The sequence below is a fragment of the Alosa sapidissima genome, chromosome 8, assembly GCF_018492685.1.
Source record: "Alosa sapidissima isolate fAloSap1 chromosome 8, fAloSap1.pri, whole genome shotgun sequence".
In the NCBI taxonomy this organism is placed as follows: Eukaryota; Metazoa; Chordata; class Actinopteri; order Clupeiformes; family Clupeidae; genus Alosa; species Alosa sapidissima.
The window spans coordinates 21,073,914-21,101,413 of NC_055964.1; the positions used below are offsets into that span (position 1 = coordinate 21,073,914).

Below are 27,500 nucleotides of genomic sequence, written 5' to 3' on the forward strand. Positions count from 1 at the left end.
CGAGGAGGAGGAAGAGGGGAACAAGCTCATCACTTCCCTGACAGAGTGCGGAAAGAGAACGAGCTGCCTGGCATGTAGAAGCCTCAGGGCCTTTTGTTGTGTGTATCGGTGTGTGTGCGGCTGTGCGCGTGTATGTCTGAGTACATTGCTGTGTCGCAATTTGACGGCAATATGGTGATTAGTTAGATAAGCGTGTGCGTGTGTGTGTGTGTGTGTGTGTGTGTGTGTGTACCCACTGTATGTTGCCATTTGATAAAATGTTTTTCTTAGAAATATTACAAAATCTATAGGTTTTTGTGTGTGTGTGTTTGTGTGTGTGTTTGTGTGTGTGTGTGTGTGTGTGTGTGTGTGTGTGTGTGTACATGTTTGAGCTGTGCCATTTAATCTCACTCAAAACATAAACACCACCCGCTGGCCACAAGCCTGAGGTGAGTGTGTAGGCGCCATGACGAAGCACGTCTTCCCTCCCCTTCATCTACTCCAAGCACATAACGTATACAGTACATTCTCCTCTTACCATCACATCAGATATGACAAAGAGTGCTTTGCAGGTGGCCTTTTAAGACTGCACAAAAAAAATAAAAAATGCACCCATTCAAAACGTCTTTTTATTGTGTCTGCAGAGCCACTTCTTTCACTGATGACTCTCGTGGCCTTTACGTGATGGCAAACGCAAAACACATTCGCGGAGATGGTGCTGGCAGTTGGGTCGTTTCTGTAGATGTTTTCGCAACGCTAGTAAAGGCTGGAGCGCCATTAAAATGGTGAGGAGAGAAGAGAGCTCGCCTATAAGAAGGGGCTAGTGGAAAGGCGTTTTTTTCTGTATGGGAGACAGGGAAGCGGGGTGGGGTGGGGTAGGGTGGGGTAGGGTGGGGTGGGGTAGAGGGGGGTAGGGTGGGGTAGGGTAGGGTGGGGTAGGGTGGGGTGGGGTGGAGGGGGGTAGGGTGGGGTAGGGTGGGGTGGGGTGGGGTAGGGTGGAGGGGGGGTGTGATGATGAGCACATTCTCCGGGCGTTTTTCTCCGCTTAGCGGTAGACACACCGTCTGTGACAGAAATACAAATAAGCAGCCGCTACCACTGCAGCGGCAGCAGCAACAGCAACAGCAGGATCAACAGCAGCAGAAGAGGCAGAGGCGGGAGAAAGAGGCCCTCTAACCACACACACACACACACACACACACACACACACACACACACACACACACACACACACACACACACACACACACACACACACACACAGTGCTTCCACTGGCTTCATGGAATTACTATGCTGGTGTTAATATGCAGCACCTTGTGTCCTCGTCGAATGTACTGAGAATTCAGCCAGCACTGGAACACAAAGGATTATGACGAGGTGTACAATGTGGCACCTTTAAATTATGTTTCCAGCTGTTGGAGCTTTGATTTCTTTTTTCATTTTACTCTCCTGCAGTTGCTGTTGTTATGGTGTTGCCCTTGTTTTGAGGCGCTTTCCTCAACATTTCAGAAAGTCACCTCAAAAATCAAAACAAAGCTAAATAACATTACCAAAGTGCTCTGGGAAGAATACAATATGAGTCAGATTAACTCGGCCATTCATCATGGCGTTACTACACACACACACATACACAAATACACCCACACACAAACAGCAACACACGTACATACATACATACATACATACATACAAACAAACAAACAAACAAACAAACAAACAAACAAAAGCACCACACTGGGAAGTTCATTAAGCACCAAAGTAAAGCACTGCAGAGCTTCTGAATAGGGAGATTTCTAATGCAAACAGGCCCACAGAGCTAAATAGCATCCGGTGGCCTAAGAGCATTATCAATACCCTTAAGAGAGCTCTTACGGTGATGTAATGGGCACCCACCTCTGGCATTGCCGTATCTGTCTGTGTGGACCTGTCGGCTTTTTGGCAAAGAGGTTTCTGGGCAGTCTGGACAGTCTCCTGCAAACAGAAATACACACTCAATACAGCTAAGCGTTTTTTTTTTTTTAAATGAAACGCTTAATTATGAGATGATACTGCAAGTGTAGTGAAAAAAACAGCATGGTTCTGTGCACAATCTTAACCATAATGAAAAGCCATGGCCCCACCTCATATCCTGAATAGCAACCCAAATCATATAAAGTAGGTCCCAGACTTGGCCTGGCAAATGGACCATCTCTCCCATGATGGGCTGTTTCCTTTTGAAATAATTTTGATCAAACACGTCTGCATCAGCCCAGAATACTATTTCGGCCTGGAGACACCGGCTCTCTTTGGAAGTGGGGCACTCTTTCTTGGCTGCGGAGTACTCCTTTGAGACGATGTGGGCAGCTGACGTTCAGTTAATCTGAATTCCGTCACAGGGATGTCAAACCCCTTGCAACAGTGAGCACATGTCCCACACTGGCAAATAGTTGTGTGTAGGGAATAGACGTCACTCTTTTGCACAGATCCTGTTCTCAAGTGAACCCCCGCACGTTATGGAGAGTTTCCAAACACCGGGGTAGTGTCCAAACATTAAAAGTCCAACAGAATCTCCAGTTTTCTAACAGTTAGATTGTGTTGCTAGGAGAAGCCAGGGAATTAGGCCTCATGCCCTGGATGGAAATTACCTGGCAAACAGCACACGGTCACTAAAGCCCCTGGACACTTACACTGACTATTAATGTAAATGCTGCCAAGAGTGGTACAAGCTCTGGTGAAGCCTCAGACCAAGATAGTGACTGTAAAATACTGATGTATTGAGCTTCGGATGGTGTGGATTTCCTTCTATGCAATGTGAGCAATACAGGCTCGGAGCCGAGCCCACACACCATTTTGCGGGAGAGAAGGAGTTCTACAATCTTGCATCCAAAGGATAAACCTTAGGGCTGGTAATAAGCATTTTGTCTGTCCAAGACTTGCTGCTGGTCCACTGGTAACAGTGCCCTGCAGTCTCAACAGACATGCTAAAAATGCTAACTGCATTAGCCCCTGCATGTGAAGCTTTTTAAAACCAAACACAACAGTAGTTCAACAAAGATGTCTGAGAGACTAAGAGAGCTATTTCATACAATGAGCTTTGAATGGCTTATTCAGCTTATGCATTTCGGAAATCTCTGAATGAATTCAGCACTACAGGCAGTTGAAAGAACAAAACACTTATTACTTAGAACAGTAAATTAAATGAACTGTCAGAGGGAGGAAAATGGTGTTGCCTCTGTGGTCACAGGCTAGTCGATTTCCTACAGTTTGACCATGATTTATTTATTTGGTTGCTTTTTCAAAATGGGATCAAAGCGTTGGGAGAAATGGAAGAAAGCGCAAATCCAGCAGTGAGCTTTCCACCCCGGAAGTCAACCTTTCCTTCTTCTCTTTAACCTCCACAAGAGGGGGGTAGAGAGGAGAACCAAGTAATGAAATTGATTTAAAAGCTTTTAAAAAAAAAATCTGCTGGTGAAAAAGCAGCGCAGGAAGAAATTATGTGGCATTAAAAAGAAGAAGAACAAATCCAAAACTCTCAAATGTGCCCCCATCCCTCCTCCTCTGGGTACCATCAGCTCCCTCTGCTGTTCCTCATCCCTCTTCCCCAGTCCTTCTCCCTACACTGTCCCAGTGGTGCCGTTCCCTCGCCACCTCTCAGGAACCCATAAGCTACTGTAGTCTGGTCCATTGGTCTATTTTACATATTCATCACAGCCAGACGCTCTAAGCTGCCGTACCGATGGCTTATCTGCCGGAGCCAAACGGAAAACTCAGTACTCTAGTGACGGGAACCAGTAATGAGGAATCTCCAAGGGAAGCAATTAATGGGAACAGACCAGGGGAAGTGAAACGTTTGATGTGGTCTGACCCAAGAGGGGACCCAGAAGCGGGTTGGGGTTGGGGATGGGGCGGGGGGGTGGAACTGGAGTTGTGTGAAGTTGGTGATATGGTGGATGTGGATATGGGTTGGGTCAAGTGGAGGCAGGTTGAGTTGGGACCCAGAAGCAGTAGGGGGTGACCTGGGGGAGGGGGGTCGATGACATGGGGCTACATAAGGTTGAGGATGTGGGTGTAGTGGATATGAACGGTATGTGGATGTGGGTGAGGTAGGTGTGGATAAGGTATGGGATGTGGATGTGGGTGAGGTTCACCACCTCTTCACCACCTCCAATGTCTTGAACTGTCTGTCCACTAGTCACTTTACATTTGTCTTTTGCCTCACTGTTTGCGTGCTGTATTAGCACATATGCACAACCCCTCCCTCCATGCCACATACCTTTCTTAATATAGTTATTTATATATAGAATTTATTCTTGCACTGTTGCACTGTTTGACTTACTCATTTGCACCATCACCATGACACTCATTCACACAGAGCACCTTACCTTACGCACTGAGAACCACAGGCTCAGTCCCTGCTTCAGTCATTGCAAGCGCACCTGATTGATTATTCACCCACTATGTGGATACTGTTTTTTTAGAATTGATTTTGATTAAGTTTTATTTAGTATAACTTGTATTTTGTATATTCTTTATCTTATACAGTCCTTATTGCTTAGTTGTGTTTTTTAAATTATATACTTTTAACTACTTTTTCTGCTGTTATTGAATGTGTGTGTGTGTTGTCTGTATGCTACTGTGACCTTGAATTTACGGAAATTCAAGGTCACAGTAGCATACAGACAACACACACACACACATTCAATAACAGCAGAAAAAGTAATTAAAAGTATATAATTTAAAAAACACAACTAAGCAATATATATATATAGGGCTGTCAATCGATTAAAAAATGAATCTAATTAATTACATACTCTTTGATTAATTAATCTAAATTAATCGCATATATAATTTTTGCTGTGAAAGTATTTTAAATATTTAAATTCAAATGAATCATTGAATAATCAGCATTAGTGACATTAAAGTTCAAAAACTCTTTTATTATTATTTTCACTGTTCAAATAATGGCCATAATAATCTATGATATATAATCTATGACATATGAATATATGCTAAGGAAATAAATTCAACAGTGCTTCGGGAAGTTTTTTTTTCACATACAAGGTATTTCAGGCCACAGATATAACCTAGGGGACACAATGAAAATAAATTAACACACAATGTCAACACTTATTTCTTTGCATTGATGTGCGACTATAGAGTTGATGAACTCCGGTGATATGCGAAAATTACTTGCTGCAGACATTGCAGAGGACTTTATTTTCGACCCTTTATTTTTATCAACACCATCAGGCCATTTTTTAAAAGTAAATGTTCCAATCAATGATCCAGGCAGCACGTTTTCTTCTCTCTTATTAATCGAAATTAATCAGTTATTTTGACAGCCCTAATATATATATATATATATATATATATATATATATATATATATATATATATATATATATATATATATATATATATATATCATAGATATATATATTTGGGATGTGGATGAGGTGGATATGGGATGTGGATGTAGGTGAGGTGGATATGGGATGTGGATGTGGGTGGGGTGGATATGGTGGGGATGTGGGTGAGGTGGATATAGGATGTGGATGTGGGTCAGGCCGGGTCGTACCAGTTGGGCTTGCAGTCTCTGGATCAGCTCGTCCTTCTCCTTCAGCTGCTGCTGCAGAGCCGCCGTGGCCTGGGCCTCCTCCTTCACAGGGTCCTGTGGAGAAACAGCAGAACCTTAGTCCGAGAGCAGGCATGACCATAGATAAATAAACAAATAAATAAATAAACAGGTAAATAACCACCCCATGCTCCACAAGCCTATCCTGCAGGTCAGAAGAAAGGAGGGCAATAAAAATATGATTTGAAGGTGTACAGGGTGTGATATGTGTATTGGTCCGTTTGAGAGTGTGTGTGCTTGTGTGCACGTGTGTGTGTGTGTGTGTATGTTTGCCTGTGTGTATATGTGTGTGCTTGCACATTAAAGTAGCTCCTCCATAAACTTCATGTCAGTGAGCCCTATTTTCCCACGACCTTCATTTGTAAGCAAACCGGGGTGAGTGGAGATCGAGAGGGAGTGGTGGGTGGGGGAGTGTATTGAAGGGGTGTGGGGGGGTCATAGTTGTTGTGGGCTGCTCCAAGGGCAGCTCTGAAGGACTGAGAGAGAGAGAGAGAGAGAGCGAGAGAGAGAAAAGAGACACGGGAGCTGAGCATATCCACACGGCGCCACGAGGCACTCTCACTGGATGTACTCAGCAGAGCGAGCCAAGCTGAACAGACACACACTCACACACCAACAGCACTCTGAGTCAGGGTAGACTGAACGTGCGTGTGTGTGTGTGTGTGTGTGTATGTGACACAGAAACAAAATAATATAAGCTCAGTGGAATATGTATTCAGACAGCACAATGCAAGACCTCAGATGCAGACCTCAGATGTTGGAATCCCATACTGGAGGGCTGGAGGTGTTGCGAGAGTTTAGAATCCAAATGAGAAATCTGACGATGGGCCCAAGAGATGTGTTAGTGTTTCAAAGTACTGAAGAGCTTGGGAGCTGCTTGGGAGCAGGAGCAATCTGGAGCGTTCTTTCCCCTCAGAATATGTGTATATCTTTCCTCAACTCTCTCTCTCTCACACACACACACACACACACACACACACACACACACACATCCAATTGTCTCTGTGACTACATTATTTATTGATGAGCAAGTGCATTAAAATTAAATCAGGCATATTGTACAGGCCTGCCACCAAGTATGTACAGGACATCCCTGTTTGACTGTTTCCATAATAAAGCCACAGCATCTGCCCTATCAGAAAGTCATGTCCTGAAGAGGTCACTGAGTAAACAGGAAAATATAGCGCCCCCCCCTTAATTCCCAGCCCAGGGGGAAACGTTTAATTATATCTTAATTATAGATGTTCACCAAGAGGCACTTTATCTCCACATTAGCATGTAGGACCTCGGGAGGGCTGCGCGGGTCACAGTCACAGCGATGAAGACACACGCATACACACACGTGGGGTGGAGCCAAGCGCAGATCCCACAAGTCCACCCCCGACACACACACACACACACACACACACACACACACACACACACACACACACACACACACACACACACACACACACACACGCATGCACACGCACACACACACACACACACACACACCAACGCACACACACCCTCTTTACACACAGCATGAGAAGACCCAGAGAACACCCGACGGCTTCAAACGTGCCTCCAACATGCTTTGTTTCATCCTGTGTGGCTCGTGGTGAGATTAAAGGCAGCGAGCTGTGTGTTACATACAAGACGAGTTCCCTACATAGACAGAAAAAAAAAGAAATCAATGGGCAGCAAATAAGGGGAGGAAGAAGCCTCGAGATGCTCAGATTCTACATGCTACAAAGAAGCGTCTTCCAAATGAAGAACGTGCTTTGATAGAAACTTGTACCATGATGGTACATCGTGTATGTGTCTGATGTATCTGATCTCTTCAATGGTGAATTTTGAGGCCTCTAGGGTCCAAATGGATAAAACTAAACAAAATGAAATGATACGAGTCTCCCGCATAACTGAGCTGACTGAGCAAACCATGATAAATAAAAACCAACACTATTCCCCTTCAAACAAGACAGCAGAAACACCCATGTTTCATTACATCAAGGGACGGATAGGATGGGCAAGCTAGGCTCTCTGATACCTTAATCACCTTCCTAAGGAGTGGTCGCGCATTGAGCAGCTCAGTTACCCTGGCCTTAACTGAAGCGAAATCCGCCACGGTAAAGTGTCTTTCCACGGTCGCTAATTACACAACGTGGCGCAAACAAGTGTTCACTAAACAGAAGTTTTTTGGACCAAAGTAGGACGCGCGATGACACCGTTTCGTCTCAGGTGGATACCGGGCCAGCTTTATTTTTAAAAAGAACTCGGATTTTCTGGAACAGCAGGGACAAGTCAGAGCCCCTCCCACTTGCTCCCCCTCTCCTTCTCCCTCCCTCTCTCTCTCCCCCTCTCCTGCTCTCTCTTTCTCCCTCCCTCCCATCCTCTATCCCTCCCTGTCATCCAACACAATGTCAGATGCATGGGCTCCTATTCTGAGCTCCTGCTCCACTGGCTCCGTGCGGAGAGAGAGTGGAGGCGCGTACGTACAGGACGGCCTCAGGAATATCACATGCCTCTCTTCTGCTGCGGTGGCGCTGACGGAGGCTGCTGGTGTTGGAGCTGCTGCTGAGGCTGGAGCTGCGTCGCCCTGCTCCATGTAGGTCAGTAAGGAGGACACAGTGGCAGACCTCGTTTCCATCGCACGCCGTAGGATTTTTTAAACTCAAGAGCGAGCGCATGACAAAAAAAAATATATAATCTGCACAGTGACGGCGACAAAAAAGAAAAAAAAAGAACTACTAGGCTGAAAAACTAAAACAGTAACACTTTTTTTTATTTAAATGGAGCGGTATCTCTAGGGGATTAGAGTCCATAATCGCGTAAAGACGTATTCACTGACAGCTTATTGTTGAGAGTGTCTCTCTCAAGTTAGCTTCGCTGCGCAGAAAGGAGCAGGCTCTGTTCAGAAGCAGCAGGCCCGGCCATGATCAAGCAGGGTCATGAATAAGGGTCATTGAGCAAAATACAATGAGCCAGTTCAGACGACTGAATACAAAGAACAAAAAAGCAACACACAACTGACTTTTTACTTGTTGAAGTTTTTACTTGGTGCAAACAAAAACATATATTTGTGTGCTCTGGTTCTTTCTTTGGGTTCAGTGATCTGAAGCTGTCCATTGTATTTTGCTAATCTTACTGTCCTGTTCTGTGAGCATCAACCTCTACTTGTGGAGGGGCTACCATGCAAGGGATTCCTTTATCATTCATTCTGCCTCTATATGAAGCTTGGTTCGTCTTGTCAACCATCAATCGTTTTCTATTGTGGCCCCCTTTTGAGAAGAGTACATAGTGCTTCAAAGACATCCTTTAATCAAAGCCCTGGATACAATTAAATCAGAGGCTCAGGTCCTGGGTGTCACATTTTGGCAAACACTCTATCAGAACTAGGCAATTCAGGAATAAAAAGAGGTTGAAGAGACCGTTGAAACACAGGTAATCTGCTGTAATGAAATGAACCGTATCATGCAATTACCTTGAAGGGGAGCGACTTCTCACTGCAGGGGCTTATGGGTAGGGAGTGGAGGCTACTGGCTGGACTGGTGTCAGTGCTCTGTAAAACAAGACGCGGCACAGTTACATGCAAATGCACATTCTTTTCAACTTGACAGACATCTGCATTCTCAAGCCAGAGTAAACTTGATGCAAGCTTACATACAGTACTGCCAGAAAACTGTGAAAGAATCTAGGTCAAAGGGTCTGTTGGCATAAATATAGGTGATTGATGAAGAACATTTGAAGAGTTTGGTTCCAAAATGCTATATCTCTGTTTTTAAAACATTAAAAAGTCATGCCATTTAATTGTGTATTTCAGGTAATATCAGTGAAACTGCAGTTGTGTTGTTTTGATTGAGTAAAGATATATCAAATAACAATACCCAATTACAGTTCTACTGAAATTACTTGGAAAAAATTTCTCCCAGATACCGTGATCTCCATTTCAATTATTTTTTTCTCATTCCATTTGTTAGATTGTGTGGATTATTCACGTCAAACCAGGTTTGTCATCCAGCCAAAGTGCAAATGGTACTGTAGTCCCAAAGATGATACTGGTCACAAGCATTGAAAAGAACTCGGGCCAAACAAAGTCAGAAAACTTGACCTTTTCCTGTGAGGAAAAATAGCAGCAAAACCCCTCAGTTTTTCGATGCTTTACAGTTAAGATATTTTAAGTTATGGAAGCAAGTCCTAAATGTGTCAGCTTTGATCAATGGCTAACCTACATGGCCGTCTTATGGTCATAAAGGGAAATGTTACCACTGCAGACACACACACACACACACACACACACACACACACACACACACACACAAAGGGCCTATTTGAGGGCTGTAGTAAAAAAAAAATGCAGCAAAGCCTCAGAATCCAAAATGTCAGGATTTGTGATTCACTGAAGGGCTCATTTAATTTATTATCATAACAATATACTTAGTAATAGGACAGTGTAAGACAGTTGTATGGTATGATACAGTATGACTGAATACATTATTGTCAGCACCATAGTAATGATTTAGGGTGCTTTCATACCTATTTTGTTCTGGATCATGGGCTGATGGACACACACACACACACACCCACACACACCCACACCCACACACGCACACCCACCCACACTACCCTTGTGACTACTAAAAATGGTGTTCATGTTCTACTGTTCAACTTCAGATGAAAAACAAGAAATTATCAAGAAATGAAAGTTCACTTAAAACGTCTTATACGTATGACTAGTGATGGGGACGAGACCGCCTATGCCGAGTCCGAGTCAAGACTGAGTCTTTGAAGGGTTGAGACCGAGTCGAGTCTGAGTCCGTTGGTTTTCAAATACAGTCGAGTCAGAGTCAAGACCGAGTCTTTGAGGAAGCAAGTCCGAGTCGAGACCGAGTCCTTTAGCAGTCGAGACCGAGTCGAGACCAAGACCATAAAAACATGTCAGTTTTCATATTCATGATTTAATATCACCCCAGTTAATAATCAACAGTTAGGCCTACAGACGGCAGTATCTTTGCATTGCACCATGGGATGTCATTTTCAAATAATGCCCGTCAACATTGCATTTTATTATTATTGTTGTTATGTGTTGTGTGTTTTTTATATGAACATAAAAAAATGTGTTGGTCTCGAGGACTCGGTCTGAAATTACGAGTCCTTCTCCTCCCACTGTGGTCCGAGACCGAGTCAAGGCCGAGTCTTTGAAGGAACAACTCCGAGACGAGTCCGAGAAAGCAGAAATCGGTCTCGAGACCGGTCTCAAGTACTACACCACTACGTATGACTAAACATAGCATTTGCTGTCAATCCTCATTTTGTTTCCTAGTTCACAACATTTATATTTTTCATTTGAACTTTGAACTTGATCATTCCAAGTTCAAAGCGAATTTGCATATATTTGCATATTGTAACATTCCCAGTAAATGTGCTGTTCTTGTTGTCTGTTCACCACTGAGCATGGCATCTGAGGGATTAAATATGGGGTTTTCCTGGATCATGTGGGTGTTTCCACACAAAATCTGCGTATACTAGTGCAGTGGACATACAAAATGTGCAGTGTGGTTCAGTGTGACAAACGTTTGTACTATTTTGGATGGTTGTGTGTTGTGTCACAAAACATTGTCTAGTAGTGAATTTCCAGACTTTTGCATTGACGTTAATTCACTAGGTGGTACTGCTCAACAAATGAGTCACGACGAGTTAACAGTGGCCAACATACCATAACAATTCCTAATATATCTGTATTTAAATATCTATTTACTTGTTATTGACACATCCACCTAGGGACGCAAAGCTCTCATTCCTTATGAGTCATATGAGGCTCCACACGCAGCAAGTTTCACATGGATGAGTGACATTGGTGCAGCGGCAGTAATATTAAGACACCAACTTCGTTCACAGTTTTACCTGCGGTGGGTGGCGAAGCTCATTTAATGACCTCTAATGTTTAAATGTGATTACTTTCTGTGGCATTCTATCTGTTCATATCCAAGTTTCAGTCTAAAAGGACCCTGCTTTGCTCCTTCCTGGATTAGACAGAGATGAAATGGCGGAGAGAGAATAAAGCAAGGGAGCTCAATATCAGGAGGGTCAGGCAATAAAATGCAGAGTGAAGTAACAAGTTATTGTAATTCTTGTTAGTGAGTGGTTTACATACGGTGATGGAAGGCAGTGCACATTTGCAATTTAATGAGAGCGCGGAGTCAGCGAAGAGGGCAAACAATTTTCTCTTTAATATTCATACTCTTCTGCTGTGTGCTGCCCCCTAGACCTTCCGTGTGGCCTGTAATTGTTATCTCAGGGCTCCCTTACAGGGAAGGTTACAGCGTTTTTTAAGGGGCCAAGACAAAAGAAGACATCTCTCTGACAGTTCTGTTCATTTAGGAAATCTGGTTGAAAGCTCTGTGTTGTTTTGCAGACAGAGATGCTATGGACTTGACAGACAACAAAGCTGTTGTTTTTTGATTATAGTCAGTCAATGCCCCACGCTTGGCAAACCAGCTCCTTCATACTCAATACTTCCGGAGTATTTTTTTGTAGTGATCAAAGATGAGAACACCAATGGCACAATCAAAAATTGTGTTGTGTTTTGCCAAAAGCTCAAGAACAGATTTCTTCTTGCAACTTTTTGTTGAGCGAAGAGAAAGACTTCTTATGAATACATATTTCACTTGGTGGGCACCATTGCTTCAGTCTTTTTTTTTTCCTACAACGCAGCCAGATACACTGAAACTTCTTAACCTAAAGCACAAAGAGCCCCTAGTCAAATGAAACAATTAGTCAACACTAAGCACACCTTAAATCGGAAAATAGCCTTTTCATCAATTGACCAGGGGATGTCATTAAATTACTGAAATACCAAACATTTACGCCTGATAAAATGAATCTATTAATGAAATTAACAAGCATTTTAGACTAACATTCAGCCTGCGTACCACTTATTTGGCCTCCTCAAAAGTTTTCAGGCTACAATTTCACTTCTGGTAAAAACACTGCTGAGAGAGTGTGGCCGGAGAATGGGCCTTCATGCATAATTTACAAGTCTGGGCTTGGGAGAAGCAGTCCTGCAATGTTCCCCTGTTGGATTAGGTTAACCCATCTCAGCCAAAAGGCAAAACCACCCATGAACTACTTCTCTAGGATCTCTCCAATTAACTGTCTAGACAGAGGTGTAGACAGGAGGAAATCAAGAGGATTTCTTTTCTTTTCTCCTCCCTCTGCTGCCATGCTATTGTTTGTTTATTAAGTCTGAGGAAAGCTAGAACATATGACTTGATAGAGCACAACAACTTCTAAAGAGAAAACTTCTACTTTTCCTGGAAATCGTGAGCATTTGGAAGCACACACAGGTGGCTGTGACTTCAATTGCATGCGAAAAGCTACGCTTCCACATTGCATTCAAGCGGGAAAATAGGCCCCAATTCCTTTCAAAACAAAAACAAACAAACAAACAAAAACTACTGGAGGCAGGGCGAGCAGATCTGCCAGTGTGTCGTCTGCTTTAAGCTACAGTAAATATCTGTGAGCCAGCTTTGACACAGAGGCGCTAATGCCAAGATCAGCTGAAATGAAGCCTGGGTGAAATGAAATGGAGATTATTTGTTTGCCACCTGGGAAGTGAGTGAGTGAGTGTGTGTAAGTGTGTGTGTGTGGTTGCGTGTTTTCTGAGATGAAAGCACTTCTGTGTTTGCGGCTCCTCATTTTAGGGCGTTATGCATCCACGCAAATTAAGTTAGAGAACGGGTGTGCCAAAATAAGATCTGGGAGCAGCGCACGGTCGGAAAAGAAGGCCCTCGACACATCAGGGATGCAACGCGGAGGCGTTGCCAAACAACCACTGTGTTTTTAAATTGAGCTCTCTGGCTGCTTTTTAAACATGGCATCAGGACCACGCCGGCTGGCACAAATCGCTCTTCCACTCGCTCCCCCCACCCCCACCCCCACCAACACCACAGCCACCGCGAGAAGCAAGATGAGGGTCAAGACATTTCTCCTGCACCCACAGAGCAGTGCAGCACAAAGCCACACACAGCCACACACACAAACACACACAGACAATAGGACACACACACACACACACACACACACACACAGACAAAAGGACACACACACACACACACACACATACTGCACATGCAAGCTAACACACACTATCAAAGATATTCTGGCAAAAATAAAATTTGGACAATTCTTTTTGTATGAAGTTTCTAGCAAATAAATCCTCCCACCCAAAGTTTTTTGCGCTTTAACTTGAAAGCATGTTTCCCTTCTCTATGCTCTAATCTTCCATGTTTGTGTAGCGCCTGAGGCTGGGATTAGCAAATTGAGATTCACACAGGACGCCTCTGTCTGTCTGCGCTGGATACCAGTATATGTAAATACTGAAGCTACAGTACAATGTATAGCATGTGATGTGAGCCATATGCCTTTAAGTGTGCTTGAGGGGCCTTCTGCATGATCTGTTTGCTTGTTTGTGTATGTAATATATGTACCGTTTGTTTGTTTAGGTATGTAATTATGTACTGTTTGTTTGTCTGTCTGTGTGTGTAAGTAAGTAATGGATAGGTGCAGCTGTGTCTATAACTCTGTGTCTATGTGTCTGTGTTTATGTGTCTGTGAATGTGGGAGAGAGAGATGGACCGAGAAACAAAGAAACAGAGAAAGAGAGAGCGAGAGGGAGAGAGAGTGGGAAGAGAAAGAGAGAAATCCATGCTTCCACTTGTGCGTGACACCTGTAAGCGATGTGTGTATGTCCCGCTGCGCTGCACGGTGCGGCGCAGTGTGTGTGTCGAGGGTGTGTGGCGTGTGGCGTGTGGCGTGTGGCGCGGGCGTTACCTCCTGCAGGGTGCGGCGCAGGCGCAGCAGCAGGGTCTTGACGGCGGTGCAGTCCTGCTGCATGAGCCTCAGGGGCAGAGCCTCCAGCCCCGGCAGCTCGTCCTCCCGCCCCAGCAGTGATGACAAGGGCCTCAGCTCCCTGCTCTCACACACACACACACACACACACACACACACACACACACACACACATAAAGACACATGAAATAAGCTCTTTACCAGGGGAAATACAACACAGAAGGAGCGAAAATGTGCTTTCTGTCGTTCCTGCAGACCTTTGTTTTGTTGTTTGTGGTTGTTTGTTTGTGTTTGTGTGTTTCAGCCGGGCGACAGCTTGTGCATGAGACATTTTCTGTGTCTAAGAGAAATGGACTTCTGGGGCCCCGGAGGTGGACTGAAGTACCCATGCTACTTGCGCTGCCGAGGTCCCCTGGCATGGGATCCAACTCCTTAAAAACTCTAGTACAGCTCAAATGAACCAGATGCTTTCCAGGCTCACTTAGGTCACTATCGATAAAACTGTCTGCTGAATGGCCAAATGAAAGTTATGGACACATGTAGAATTTGGAAGTTATACCAGTAATTCTAATTATACGTTTTAATATAACATTATGTGCTTTGTGATCAATGAAACACAGTGCTATGCCTTAAGGCGGATGCTGCATTATTTTTACCTCATACATTTCGCCAACTCAGGTGCTGCAATTTGCAACAGTGCTGAAACAGTAATATTTCACTTTGATCTCCATCAATAGAACATTTCACATGACCACAATATAGGGTTTAAATTACCATCTTGATGACTTGGCACGCTGTTACACTTATTGCAGTCAGGGCCAAAACTAAGCACAAGGTCTGTGAGAGAACCCTGGGCTTATTCTCTTTATATTCCTGCTCAATCTGATTTAGGGTGCGTCACTCTCCACTGATCTCTGCTCTAAGCATGTTCATTAGAGGGATAAGAGTTGGTGGAAGACACTCAGAATGTCCCTCTAAACTGTTTGTAGGTAGGAAAATCAATAGAAAATTGATTTTTTCTGTCCATATTGATTTGAATGTGGGGGGAAGGGGGGGGGGGGGTTGGGGGGCACTGCCCCCTCTAAAGCTCCATCCCATGTCTCAGACATGAGGGGTCTGGCAACAGTGTTTGGTTACACACCTCAGAGCAGTCGGCCAGAAAGCTCTCAACTGCGGCTTGGTGCAGTGCGGATATGCTGTAACAGGTGAATGAAAACATCGATGAAAACATCGAGCTCCTTGGATCACATTCATTCATTGCCAAGAGCAGAATATACAAGATTTTTTTTTTTACTGGCCTCTTGGCATGCTACGTGGCAGCATCAATACAAGCAATGTTTACAATTTGATCCAATCAAGCTTGACAAACAATGAGTTAAATCAGTTGTCCCCCCTTTCCTTTCACCTAATAAAGTGGAGTGACCATGAAAGTGTCCAGGACATTGCATTTAAACTACTCGGATGGAACACTATCACTACTATCAGGCCAATAAAACATGAAGTGGCTAATTGTTTTCATTCTCTCTCTGGCAGTCAGATACCTTCACCTGCTACAGTCTTTGAAATTCAGAATCACCAACTAATTACTCATAATCAAGAGCAAAGACTGTAATCTTGTTAATCAGACTAACAACACGAGGCAAGCTTTATTGGGAGAGAAGTGTCTAATTCAAATATTCCCCTTACACAACTGCAATTAAGATTTTTTCTTTGATTTTACATACACACATTTGCATTTGAATCATTAAATGTGTTATATATCAAGGGCCCTATCATGACATTCTAAAGTGCATCGTCACTCGTCAAAAGTCTATTTAAATTTAGTAGGATGTCCAGTTCACATTGGGAGGGGTTTCGTTATCAAACGTGGAGCGCATGGTGCAACAAGGTGTTCCTAGGTTTTTTAATCAGTCATATGGGTGTGTTTGGGGCGTAACATCATTTAAATCAATGAGATTGACATCTGTCATTCCCTTTAACGCAAAGCGCGATATGTCAAATAAATGCATCGGTATTTTGCCATTCAACGGCACATTTGAAGGAGGCTGCTTGCGAGACCGTATGGAATAGTCATTGTTAAACCATGCTTTACTAAAACCTAGCATAGCCTTCACGCATTTGCACTCTTCTATTATTTGAACTCATTGGCAAAGTGAAACTAACTTCACCAAGGTGTCAGTCAACGACAAGACAGTTATATGCAGTTACTATTGACTGACAATGGGTTACCATCGAAAACATAGGCTGGAAAAAGCAACACTTACCCTAATATTGCTCAAATGACTGAATAAAACAACATTTATCCTGCAGAGGAGTTGCTTATATCTCGTGACAGTGCGTCTTCAAGCTGTGCTCCATACGTGTCTCTCGCCTCTCCCCTAATCACTTTTAACCGTCATTACCAATTTGCAAATGATGGTGAATAACTACTCATCATGAGATGTACAGTATTTCGTAATATCTTTATTCTAATTATGTTTCCCACTGTAATCGTGCAATTTGTAATGTTTTGCATGGACGTGTGCTGGTGTGCGTTCATGAATGATAGAAGGTGCACCTGTCAATATGACTGTTGACAATGCGCTCTTAAAATAACATATAAACAACTCGCCATAGACTTCTGACCAGGTGTACAATAGCGATTTTTAGACAATGCGCCAGGCCCCTCCCTAGGTTGTTAATTGCCACACCCCTGGGCGCATTGTTTAAAAAATAAACATGCAAAATATCTAATTAAACTTTACGCGGGTGGAAAACGAGTTTTACGCCATGCACCAGTGTGCAAAATACAGCCCCAAGTGCCTTGAAACCAAGGAAAAAAAGGCCTCCAAAGAAAGAACAGTAAGTGTGGCTAAACAATAACTTTCAATTCTTGACAGACTGGATAGTGGTGGGAAGTTGTGAAAATGTGCAATAAAAGCACAAGAGGACATAACTAACAAGTATAGGTGAAGTACTGTATGGTTTCCGCAACGGCTTGACAAAAAAAAGGAATTGAGGAGAAAAAATAAGTTATCCGATGTGTGTGAGTGTTCCAGGTAGACTTGTCATTTTCCCAGAGAATATTCAGCCGATCACATGGAGTAAGAAAACAGCATACCACAGGTCACCCAACACTAGAAACCGATTGTTAGGAGCTCACAGGTAGTGAGGTAGCTCACTCACTGACACAGGTGAGAATCAGTAGAAAGCTGTCGTTTCAGTGAGTGCTTTGTATCTCATATTTTGAAACCACAAAATAATTGTTTCCAGGATGATTGCAGACAAACGTTTTTACGCTGAAAATTAAATCAAGGTATGATCCCATAGTATGAGGAGATAATTCTGGCAAACATCAAAGAAAATTCAGCAGGTCTGCAAATATCAAGAGGATCCTCTTCCATGACTAAGATTACACTTCATTATTGTAAGAACAAAGGACACAGTTCATTATTCCATATCGGGGATTACCATCACAGATATCATTTGGCTGCACAGTTTGATACAAATCTCTCATCAAGTGTTCCTCATTGAAAATTGTGTCCATGCACAATTTTCGAGAGCATCACTTGAAAATTCAGTCAGACTCGGGGTCTAACAACGTTGATTACACCCACGCTGACAAATCTATCCAGAGATTTCTCTGTCCTCCACATAACAAGCAAATGAAAATGCTTCTCTGGGGGGAATTCAATAACTTGCGATTTGCAATATTATGGTGCAAAGCGAGAGAAAAGAGTGAATATCCATCAAATAACCTTCAGAAATCAGTTTGGGTTGGATTTAAAAAACAATCAATCAGCTAAGAATAGGGTGGTTTCAATTCCTTCACATCTTCAAAAGGCACAACCTATAATATGGAAAAATACAGAAAGGTGCAGCGCTGGGAAGTTGTGCCTATCCCGCACAATTGATTCTGTTCGAAAATCAAATAAATAAGGAAGCAGCACTCGTGAACAGGGAGGTCCGTGCCGAGCGAACTTTAACTTCTTGTTTGTAAACAGAGCCGAGAAAATGAGAGTAACAATTCTCTAGGGGGTCTCAAACAAATAAAAGCTGACAAATGCTAAGGCTACATTACATATCACCCAACGTTGTACACACTTCAAGGCCTACAGTGGTTCCATCTCATTTATGGTGGTTAGGGAGGTTTAAGTTCATCCTGTGGCCTCTCCTCACGTAAGGATAAAGGGTGTCCTTTAATAAATGATTGCGGAAATGTACTGCTAGTGTCAGAGAGGCGCTCACTTATCCCCCACCCGTTTGAGGGCAAAATAACTTAACTCCAGACACCACGAAGAGCTGAGTCTCCTCAGCAAAGTGCATGGTAATTGAGTCCTTGGAGCTAGGCGGAAGAATTAGTCAGCACAATAACTAGAGGAGATTGATTCTGACAGGGAGGCTTTAGCAGACTGCTAAAGAGCCGATTTCTCCTGACTTGGTTGGCTGTGCCGCTGCCGCTACCACCACTACTACTTGCCTCGGGTTTAATTACTTAGCAGGTCTGCAGGTGCTCTCCTGACACAATATTCATGGCGACACCCAGGGCTGACGAGACCCTTCTTTCGATTACCCAAAAGCCCCCCACCTTCCAGCCACAAACACGCCGATTGCAGGAACGCACCCATATAATAATAATAAAACACATGGGGCTGTCTTAAAACTTCACTTGTAGTGTTGCAGTAAAGTTTGTGATTACATCCCCATAAGCCACTGGTCTTGCAGTGCGGTTCTCAGTGGACAGTAAAGCCGATGCAGACAAGTCTTTCCTGCAATGCTGCAGATCTCGCATATGTTTTTATCAAATTCAATTTGCTAAAAGAGCGCTCTGCACTTGTGATGGTAGATGGGATTGTCAGAAGTGCTTGTCATGGGAAGCCTGTGTTTGGACAAGCAGTCTTCACGTCTCAGTCAACTCTGTCAACTCAGAAGACTGTAATGTACTCCGTCAACTCAAAGGACTTTCCTCTGCATTATCCGCCTCTCTTCTTGTGTTCTCCAGGTGGCATTTAGGTTCTTTTCTTATTTTTTTTGTACCTGTTTCTTAAGGTAAGAGACCCCAACACTAACTGAGGACTGACCATGGGACAATGAGGTAAGCCAGGAAGACATTAATTATTAGCTGTCCTCAGGAAAGATATATCGAGGAGAATATACCATTAACTTGCACTTCCTGTCCCTACCTCAAAGCATGGAATTCAGACACAAAGGGCTTCTACAAAAGACACGATTAATGCCATGCAATTTTATTTTTATTTTCTGGTGCCCCTTAAGATCAGGCATGAGTCCGTCATTGCTCATTTTCTCCACTGGCCCCTCTGGCCCACAGCACCAGAACCATTACTATTGGGATGTGGGTACCGTTACTAAGTAACTGCTCTACATGGTCAAACTGTATCTTTTTAGATAGCTAGGGCCTCACAGGCGTGTTTTGGGTTGAGCACTAAGATCTATGAGATTTGAGCATATTACACCAAGAGCATACATTTTTACACTTTTTTCCCCCTCGAGTGAATCCTGTTTTGAAGATATGACCACCGCAATTTTTTCCTGTCCACAACTCAACATGTGAGGAAGACAGGCTCAATGAAAACATCTTTAGCGGTCTAGTCAACAGGCAGCTGATCTTAGGTGTCATTAACCACTTAATAAAAGTGGTTAAAGACGTAATAAAACCGTCTTTCCCCAACTAACAATGTGTTGCTCACATGGTTACCGAAGTGCTGGCTTTGTCTTGTGTGCGCGTGCATGACATTTCCAAAGATCCCACAGGAAATTGTTTTCTCACACCTCTTCCTCACCTGCTGTCTTGTCAGTACTTTAAGTGCTTATTGTACCGCTGCCAAGCCAACCTTGTAATTTACCTTTAAGTCTGAATGCACTATTTACCTGGTAACGAGGCAAGCGTATGCAGCAGTCATCATCACACTAAGCACTAGCTGCAAAAGAGATTTATAGCTCCGAGTGGCAACAGCCAAAGATTTTCTCTCACATGGCCCAGGTATTTCCGAACATTATAAAGTTAAGGTCAGCACACTGTGGCCCTAAGATTCACTCCATGGCTCTGTGCCATTACCTTTGAAGTGCACCGTGCCTGATAAAAAAAATAAAAAAAGCCTGGGGGTGCCGCTTCACCACTCTCTCTCTCATATATGCTGGAAGGGAGGAGAGGCAGAGGGAGAGGTTTGGCAGGGAGAGGGAGAGAGTGCGTGAGAGGGAGAGGTTTGGGAGGGAGAGAGGGAGAAGGAACTGGAGAGAAAGAGTTTTGGAAGAGAGCTGCGGGATGGGATGGGTTGGGTTGGGATGCAAGCCTCTCTGTCCGAGCGTGGCTGGCAAGGCCAAAACCCTAACCGCCGACGGGCCAAATGGGCAGTTTGATGGACGGAGCCGCTGCTTTTACAAGATAACCCCCCACCACCACCAAGCATGAGTGCCTGACTGCCAGTGGTTGGGCAGCAACAGAAGTGCAAGCGAAGAGGGAGGAAGTGGCAGCGTGTTCTACTTGGTTGATTGAAGTGGGTGGTAATTTGAGCCGAAAGCCCCTTTTTGTTTTTCAAATGCCGGCGCTCCATTGTGCCTTAATAAAGCATCCGTTTTCGATGGACCACACTCTGGGCTGGAGAGGCTCCGAGATAGATGCTGCCAGGCGGTGGTCTGCCTGCCACACAGGCCCTCGTCTTTATGCCAGTGAAGTACAGGAAGAAGAACAGGTAAGAGGAGTGCCTGAAAGCCCAAATATCAAGTACTAAAGTGAAAACGTCACATTGTCCTGGCAACCAGATTTTCTGTTCTGAAAAAACCCGAACCAGAGATGGCATTTTCCATTGCTTCGCTGTGTTCTTCCTTTTAAAACGAGAATAAATCAATTTCAAGTGGTGAAAATCACTAGATCGAAACATGTCGAGGCTTTTATGTATTTATCCAGGGTATTAAAAGGAAAAGTTTGCGCTAGTATGAAAGATAAAGTTTATAACGTTACGATACATTTGCCTAATCTGTTCTGATTACATAACGTTATTACTGTCAACCGAGGTGGCTTCAGACACTTTTTAAAAAAAAATTGGAATTTATTTACAAACCTGAAAAAAAATTGGCAAGTAGGCTATGAGACTCTGACTGATGATTGCATTTAGGAAGCATTGCACCATATTGACAGCGGTTTACACCACGTTAGTTTCAGTTTTTTTAAAAATAAAAAATGAAGACGATCTAAATGAAGACGATCTATTCTCAATAATTGCTTCAATTTGCAAAAAAAACTGTTCCTTTTCTATAAAACTTTGGTCTGGAACAGTATTTCACTTTGTTAATTTGGTTTGTGTAAAACAGAAAATTGGTTGCTACGGAAACGTGATGTCACACTTTAGTACTGTATTCCTTAGTCAGCAGAGGCTCCCACTCCTCCTGGTACCCGCACCTCATACCTGTCACAGGTTTGTTGATGCCCACAGGGGGTTCACGGCGTATTTAGATGCGCCCTCATGCATGTTAATACCGCCATCTGCTTTAGGTCTTTTATGTCTGCCCCGAGTCATTTTTTTCTTTCCCCTTTTTTCTGTTTCGACTCTCCGTCAACAGCTCTCAGCCTGCACCGTTGGAGGTCTCATGTTATTACTGCGATGGCGTATACCGGTGCCCCGGTCTGGCATCTATCAGTTTTAATATATGCTCTCAGCTGGGTTGCTCTCCGCTTGCCACTTTTGTGTTGGGCTATTAGTGCAGAAATTCCCATCAGGCGCCTTCCATGATGGCCCTGATTATGATCACTATTAGCATTTCCCTGCTCTTCCCTTTGATGTATCATTACATATTCATATCACATGAAAGAGGGGGGAAAAATGGCACCAGTTTATGACAACAGTGGTTCGACAGTTGCCACCTATGTTTGCATATATCTATTGTCTTTGATGTTCATGTAAACCTACAAAAAGAACCATGGTCATAATGACACAGACATCACTGACTGGAGTGATGTTTCTACAGCCTCTTGCCCCGACAGAACAACATAAATCAGCCGGTTTTAGAAAAAACCCCACACTTCTACCTCCACCTAGAGCCTGTTATTTGTTTTGCAAAAATCCACAGCTCCAGGTTCTTCTGGTCCAATCAGAGCAGGGCTGTATGAGATCTGACTGTCAATCACAGTCTGGTGCAGTCTGGTGCGCACTGACGAACACAAACTCGATGAGAGGGTGCTCGGTGGTAGTGGGGAAGGGGCACGAGAGTTGTAAACATTCAAAATTTAGTCTAAATCCCCTCAATCTGTCAGACTTGCCAACTGCAGCTTTAATTGTCTGTTCATCATCATCTTTGCAATATTTTTTTTTCCGCACCCACAGCCCCACGTGCACAAGCATACAAGACCGCAAAGCAACGGCGCTTCCTGTCCATCACCCGCAGCTTAGCAACAGAGAGCTGCCTACCAACAGCAGCACGTTACCTTAGCAACAAAGCACAGTGGAGACACAGCAGCACTGCGAGAAGAGTGAGACAGTCGACAAGTCTTATTGTCTTTCACTGGTTGCCCTTTTTTTCCTCTCTCTCTCTCTCTCTCTCTCTCTCTCTCTCTCTCTCTCTCTCTCTCTCTCTCTCTCTATCCATCTCTCTCCACCCCTCTCTCTCCCCCATCAGATAACAAAGGCACGACCTGATGTTGCTCCATGAGTTTTACTACCATTTAAGCACTTTATGTACTTTTTATATCTCTTAAGATTACTCCCGCAATGACTGCACATAAATTTTCACTAACAGCCACAAATAAGCACATGGTCTACCAATGCACCCACTGCTAAAATAATATAACCCTGTTCTCTCTCTCCATCTCTAGAGGCCACTCTTTCTCTTTACCACCCAGAGGGGGCTCAAAACATTTTCAAGGTCTGAAATTACTGTTTATTATTTTCATTTTTTTTTTTTATTTCCTGCCCTTTGACACCCCTCCTGGCGTTTAACGGCTGCTATTTTTATCTTTTATTCCCTGAATTTGAGCCTTTTGCCGTCCTCTGCCTCACATGAGTTAAAAGGTGCTATTCTCCTGTCCCTCCCCCGATTACTTGCTTAGGAGCATATTCCATTTCCTTGAGTTGCCTCTTCGGTCCGCCAGAGGACTGACAGCTTGTCGGAGTTTGGCACAAAAAGTGGGTATATCAGCACCATCTGCTGTGTCACTAATTTCCCAATCAATCACCATGCCACCGCACACCAGTCGCACTGCCCGGCGTGCTGGTGACGCGCGTTAGTCAGCGAATCCCGGTGAACACGGCGAGAGCATGGCAGGCACGGGCACGCCACGGGCATGAGATAGAGAGAGAGACAGAGAGAAAGAGCGAGAGAGAAGGTCCTCATTCCCACACATCATTAGCTGGGGTTGCAACCTTGTCACGCTTTAGCCGCTGCACTGGCACTGTTAGCATGCCCTGTCAGACAACAGAGTGGGGGTTAATTCCTCTCTGATAAGCTGCAATGCAGATGCAATACCAAAGCCAATTGAAAGACCTCACTGTTAATGACGTTTTTTTTCTTCTTTTTTCTCAAGTATAGGACATGCCTTCAGATGCTTCACAACATGGGCACAGCTCCCCCAAAAAAACTCTCCTGATCCTAACATCAAAAAAGGGCACAGTTTTTACTGCTAAGATCCGACCTGTGGCATCAAGAGATTTGGCAACATGCTTCTCTCCACCCGGGCAGAGCTGCAATGTTGATGCATAGCTTGCAGTGCAGCAGTGCTGTGCGCCACAGATTTGGCGTCGTACTAAAAAATGACTTGGCAAAGGCTCCCAGCGCCTGATGGAGCGAAGCAATCACCACCTTTCTGAAGACATGACAAGGCAAAGTTTTACTGCCTCATGACTTTTCATTTCCCATTAAATACCATCACTAGCATTGAGCGAAGGCATCATCATCTCCTGAAGGCGTGATGAGGTAAAGCCTTAACTGCTGAATGATTTATCAACACCTATTAAATGCCACCTGATGCAGATGCTCAAATATCAATTTCTAAAACTATCATTTCCGGTCCTTGATTATGATTGGCTGAATCGTGTTCGATACCGTTGTAAAATCCAACACAAACATACACCTTGACTGCATTTCGTTCTACAGGATACAGTAGTACTGTATCTAACTTCATACAAAAGTTAGAGGGGCTGCATCTTGACGTTGCTTGGCAACCATTCAGATAGAGGAAATATATTTCTAGGCGGAAGAATAATTATCTATAAATAAATTGTTACATTTCTTGTTGCTGTGCCTTTATTTTATGAAATCTTGCCAGATATATGCAGTAACCGTTTTAGAAAAGCAATTAAATTAAACTAATAAATAAGCCACTAGAGTCTTTAGGTTCCACTGATTTTAGTACAGCTAATGGAGGTTCATGCTGCGCGTCGTGCCTAACAACGCCCCTTAGCTGTTCTAAAAATCAGTGGAACCTACTGTACGGCCTCTCGGGGCTTTGCTTAACTTGAGATCACACTGATGAATAAATGGCAGGTTGAAGTAACGACTGAAATGGAAATATCTCAAATGTGTCTTCATTCTGCATGTCTCTTTACCAAAGGCACACACAACTGATTCTCATTTTACATTTCAGACTGTACCAAGTTCAGTCTTTTCTTCTATGAGATCACTTCATTATGTATGTCGCCTTGACATATTTTGCAATCACTGGATGCATATGCACTCACAAAGGGGAAAGCAACTCAAAACTTCCAGCACACATCATGATGCATTATGCAAAGCCACTTGAGCCCAGCAAACAATGAAGGCATCCAGTGTGCAACAAGGCATGATGCCATTGACAGTAAGCAAGGTCCCATCACTGCCTCTGTGCAGCATCTGTCCGATGTACCGGCAGGTTCGGCTTCCGTCACGGAAAAGAGTAAAACATCTGTGTTGACCCAGCGCTCCGGCCACTGAGTATAACTTATTCAACGGAATTCCCGGTCAGATTTTCTGGAGAAGGAGGCTTGCACAATCGTGCCTCCGGGTGGACTTGTTGGGAGGGATGGAGACCAGAATCAAAAGCATGCAAGTCATTAGCTACCCGTGTCGCACACCGGGGCAGCGCAGATTAATAGTGTCGGATCAATCACTAGAACCCTGCACACACACACACACACACACACACACACACACACTCCCCCAGTGGCTCCCGCACTGCACACAGAGCATTGGGGTCTCTGCGCCAGCTCAGCGTGTGGACTCGGCTTGTCAATGAGCACTGGTATTTTTGGGGAGGATGGAGTGGGGGTGATGGGGCTGGGGCTGGATGAGTTGGCACGACAGAAGCCCAGGAGCAGAGGCATGCAGGGCTCCAACGGCAGCTGATGAATCTCCTGCGCAAACAGGCCCAGATTTTTGCCGGGGGATAATAAATCTTGTCACTTTTGTGAGGGGGCTAGGGATTAGGGGAGAGATCTGGTCTGCTCTGCATGCATTGTCTGAGAGGCAGGCAGGCTGACGAGCCAGTGAGTGTGTGCGCGCGCACGCACACACACACACACACAGCAAAAGCTCATACAGGCAAATGTAAGCACACAATCACACACATACTCAAGAGTCACACTCACACACGCAGTCAGAAAGCAGAGGTCCATACAGGCAAATACAAGCATGCACACACACACACACACACACACACACACACACAGACACAAAACTGGACACAAATAGGCATGCATAAATACATTCCCTCACACACAGACAAATGCAAAACAGCAACACAGGAACAAACACAAAGACAGACACATATGGTATGCGCACACACACACACAAACCTAGACGCACGCACGCGCACACACACACACACACGCACGCACACAGACACACCACATGCCAGTATCACGCCCCCTGCAGCGCGATGTTGTTCAGGACACGCTGACTGATTGACCAGCGGCCCCCTCTGGCACACACTCTGGCTGTGGCTCTCCGGGGGTGTGGGTGGGCGGCTTTCAAGCCACTGACTCACCAGCGGGCGCACAAAAGTGATATATTTCACCATGACGAGTGCAACACGATTACCCTGCTCTCTTCCTATGTGTCATCCATCAACAGTCCACCAAATATACTGTTCTCCATATGAGCTTCTCAATATGAGCTTCTGTGTGTGTAGCTTTATAGCAAGATCATATCTGCAATGCATAATATGAGGAGAAAAAAAGTATATATATATATATTTCTTTGATCCTGTGAGGGAAATTTGGTCTCTGCATTTATCCCAATCCGTGAATTAGTGAAACACACTCAGCACACAGTGAACACACAGTGAGGTGAAGCACACACTAATCCCAAAACAAACAAAGCTGCCTGCTACAGCGGCGCTCGGGGAGTAGTGAGGGGTTAGGTGCCTTGCTCAAGGGCGCTTAAGCCATTCCTACTGGTCGGGGTTCGAACCGGCAACCCTCCGTCCGAAGCGCTAACCAGTAGGCCACGGCTGCTCCTGTATGGTTTGGTAGATGCAGCTTTTTCGTTTTATGAGCTGTGCGTGTGCGTGCGCGTGTGTGTGTGTGTGTGTGTGTGTGTGTGTATACATGTGCATGTGTGTATGTGTGTGTGTCTATGTGTATGTGTGTGTGCTTGTTTGTGTTTGCATGTTTTCTGATATGCCTCCCAGTCCAAAAGAACACTGACTGACACATAAAGTAATTACACAATCTAAAATGCATTACAGTAGCCTAAAAAGCATTAGATGTCATAGCAAAAACAGATGAGTAAATCCATGTCACTCACAACTTTTGCTTTGTCCCAGCAGAGTGAAGCACACTGCTAAAATTGAGGAAACAAGAACCATGCAAAGGCTTAAGGCTGGTTTTAGAACTACAATCAGCCAGTGTGGTTCACTATATAGCTTCACAATAACATATGCCTGCTTTCATGCCTTGTCAGAAAGACATATGATACCCGCATACATTCCACCCACAGGACTCAGGCCATTTCAGACTTTATGTGTACATGGTGAGGAACATTTTTGATGGAGGCACAGAATGACTTCTCTGTGTCACAAGTCAAAATCACTGTTGGATTACATAATTGTTAAAACTGAAAATTCTTATCTTTTAAAATGTTCAGTTAAATAGGGGCACTCTAATTTTT

General features: G+C 44.1%; 1 protein-coding gene across 4 annotated transcripts in view; it reads right to left on the minus strand.

Annotated features, from left to right (window-relative positions):
- Positions 1-27,500, minus strand: part of ccser1 (coiled-coil serine-rich protein 1) — a 76,446-nt gene that overhangs the window by 29,622 nt on the left and 19,324 nt on the right. For 3 of the 4 annotated variants that reach the window (XM_042101847.1, XM_042101850.1, XM_042101848.1), the window contains exons 6-9: positions 14,409-14,547; positions 9,061-9,138; positions 5,538-5,630; positions 1,874-1,951 (exon numbers count right to left, since the gene is read on the minus strand). In XM_042101847.1, coding sequence (XP_041957781.1) covers positions 1,874-1,951; positions 5,538-5,630; positions 9,061-9,138; positions 14,409-14,547 — 388 coding nt within the window. Of the gene's footprint in view, positions 1-1,009; positions 1,078-1,873; positions 1,952-5,537; positions 5,631-9,060; positions 9,139-14,408; positions 14,548-27,500 lie in introns of those variants that run through there. The other variant, XM_042101849.1, reaches the window with a different exon arrangement.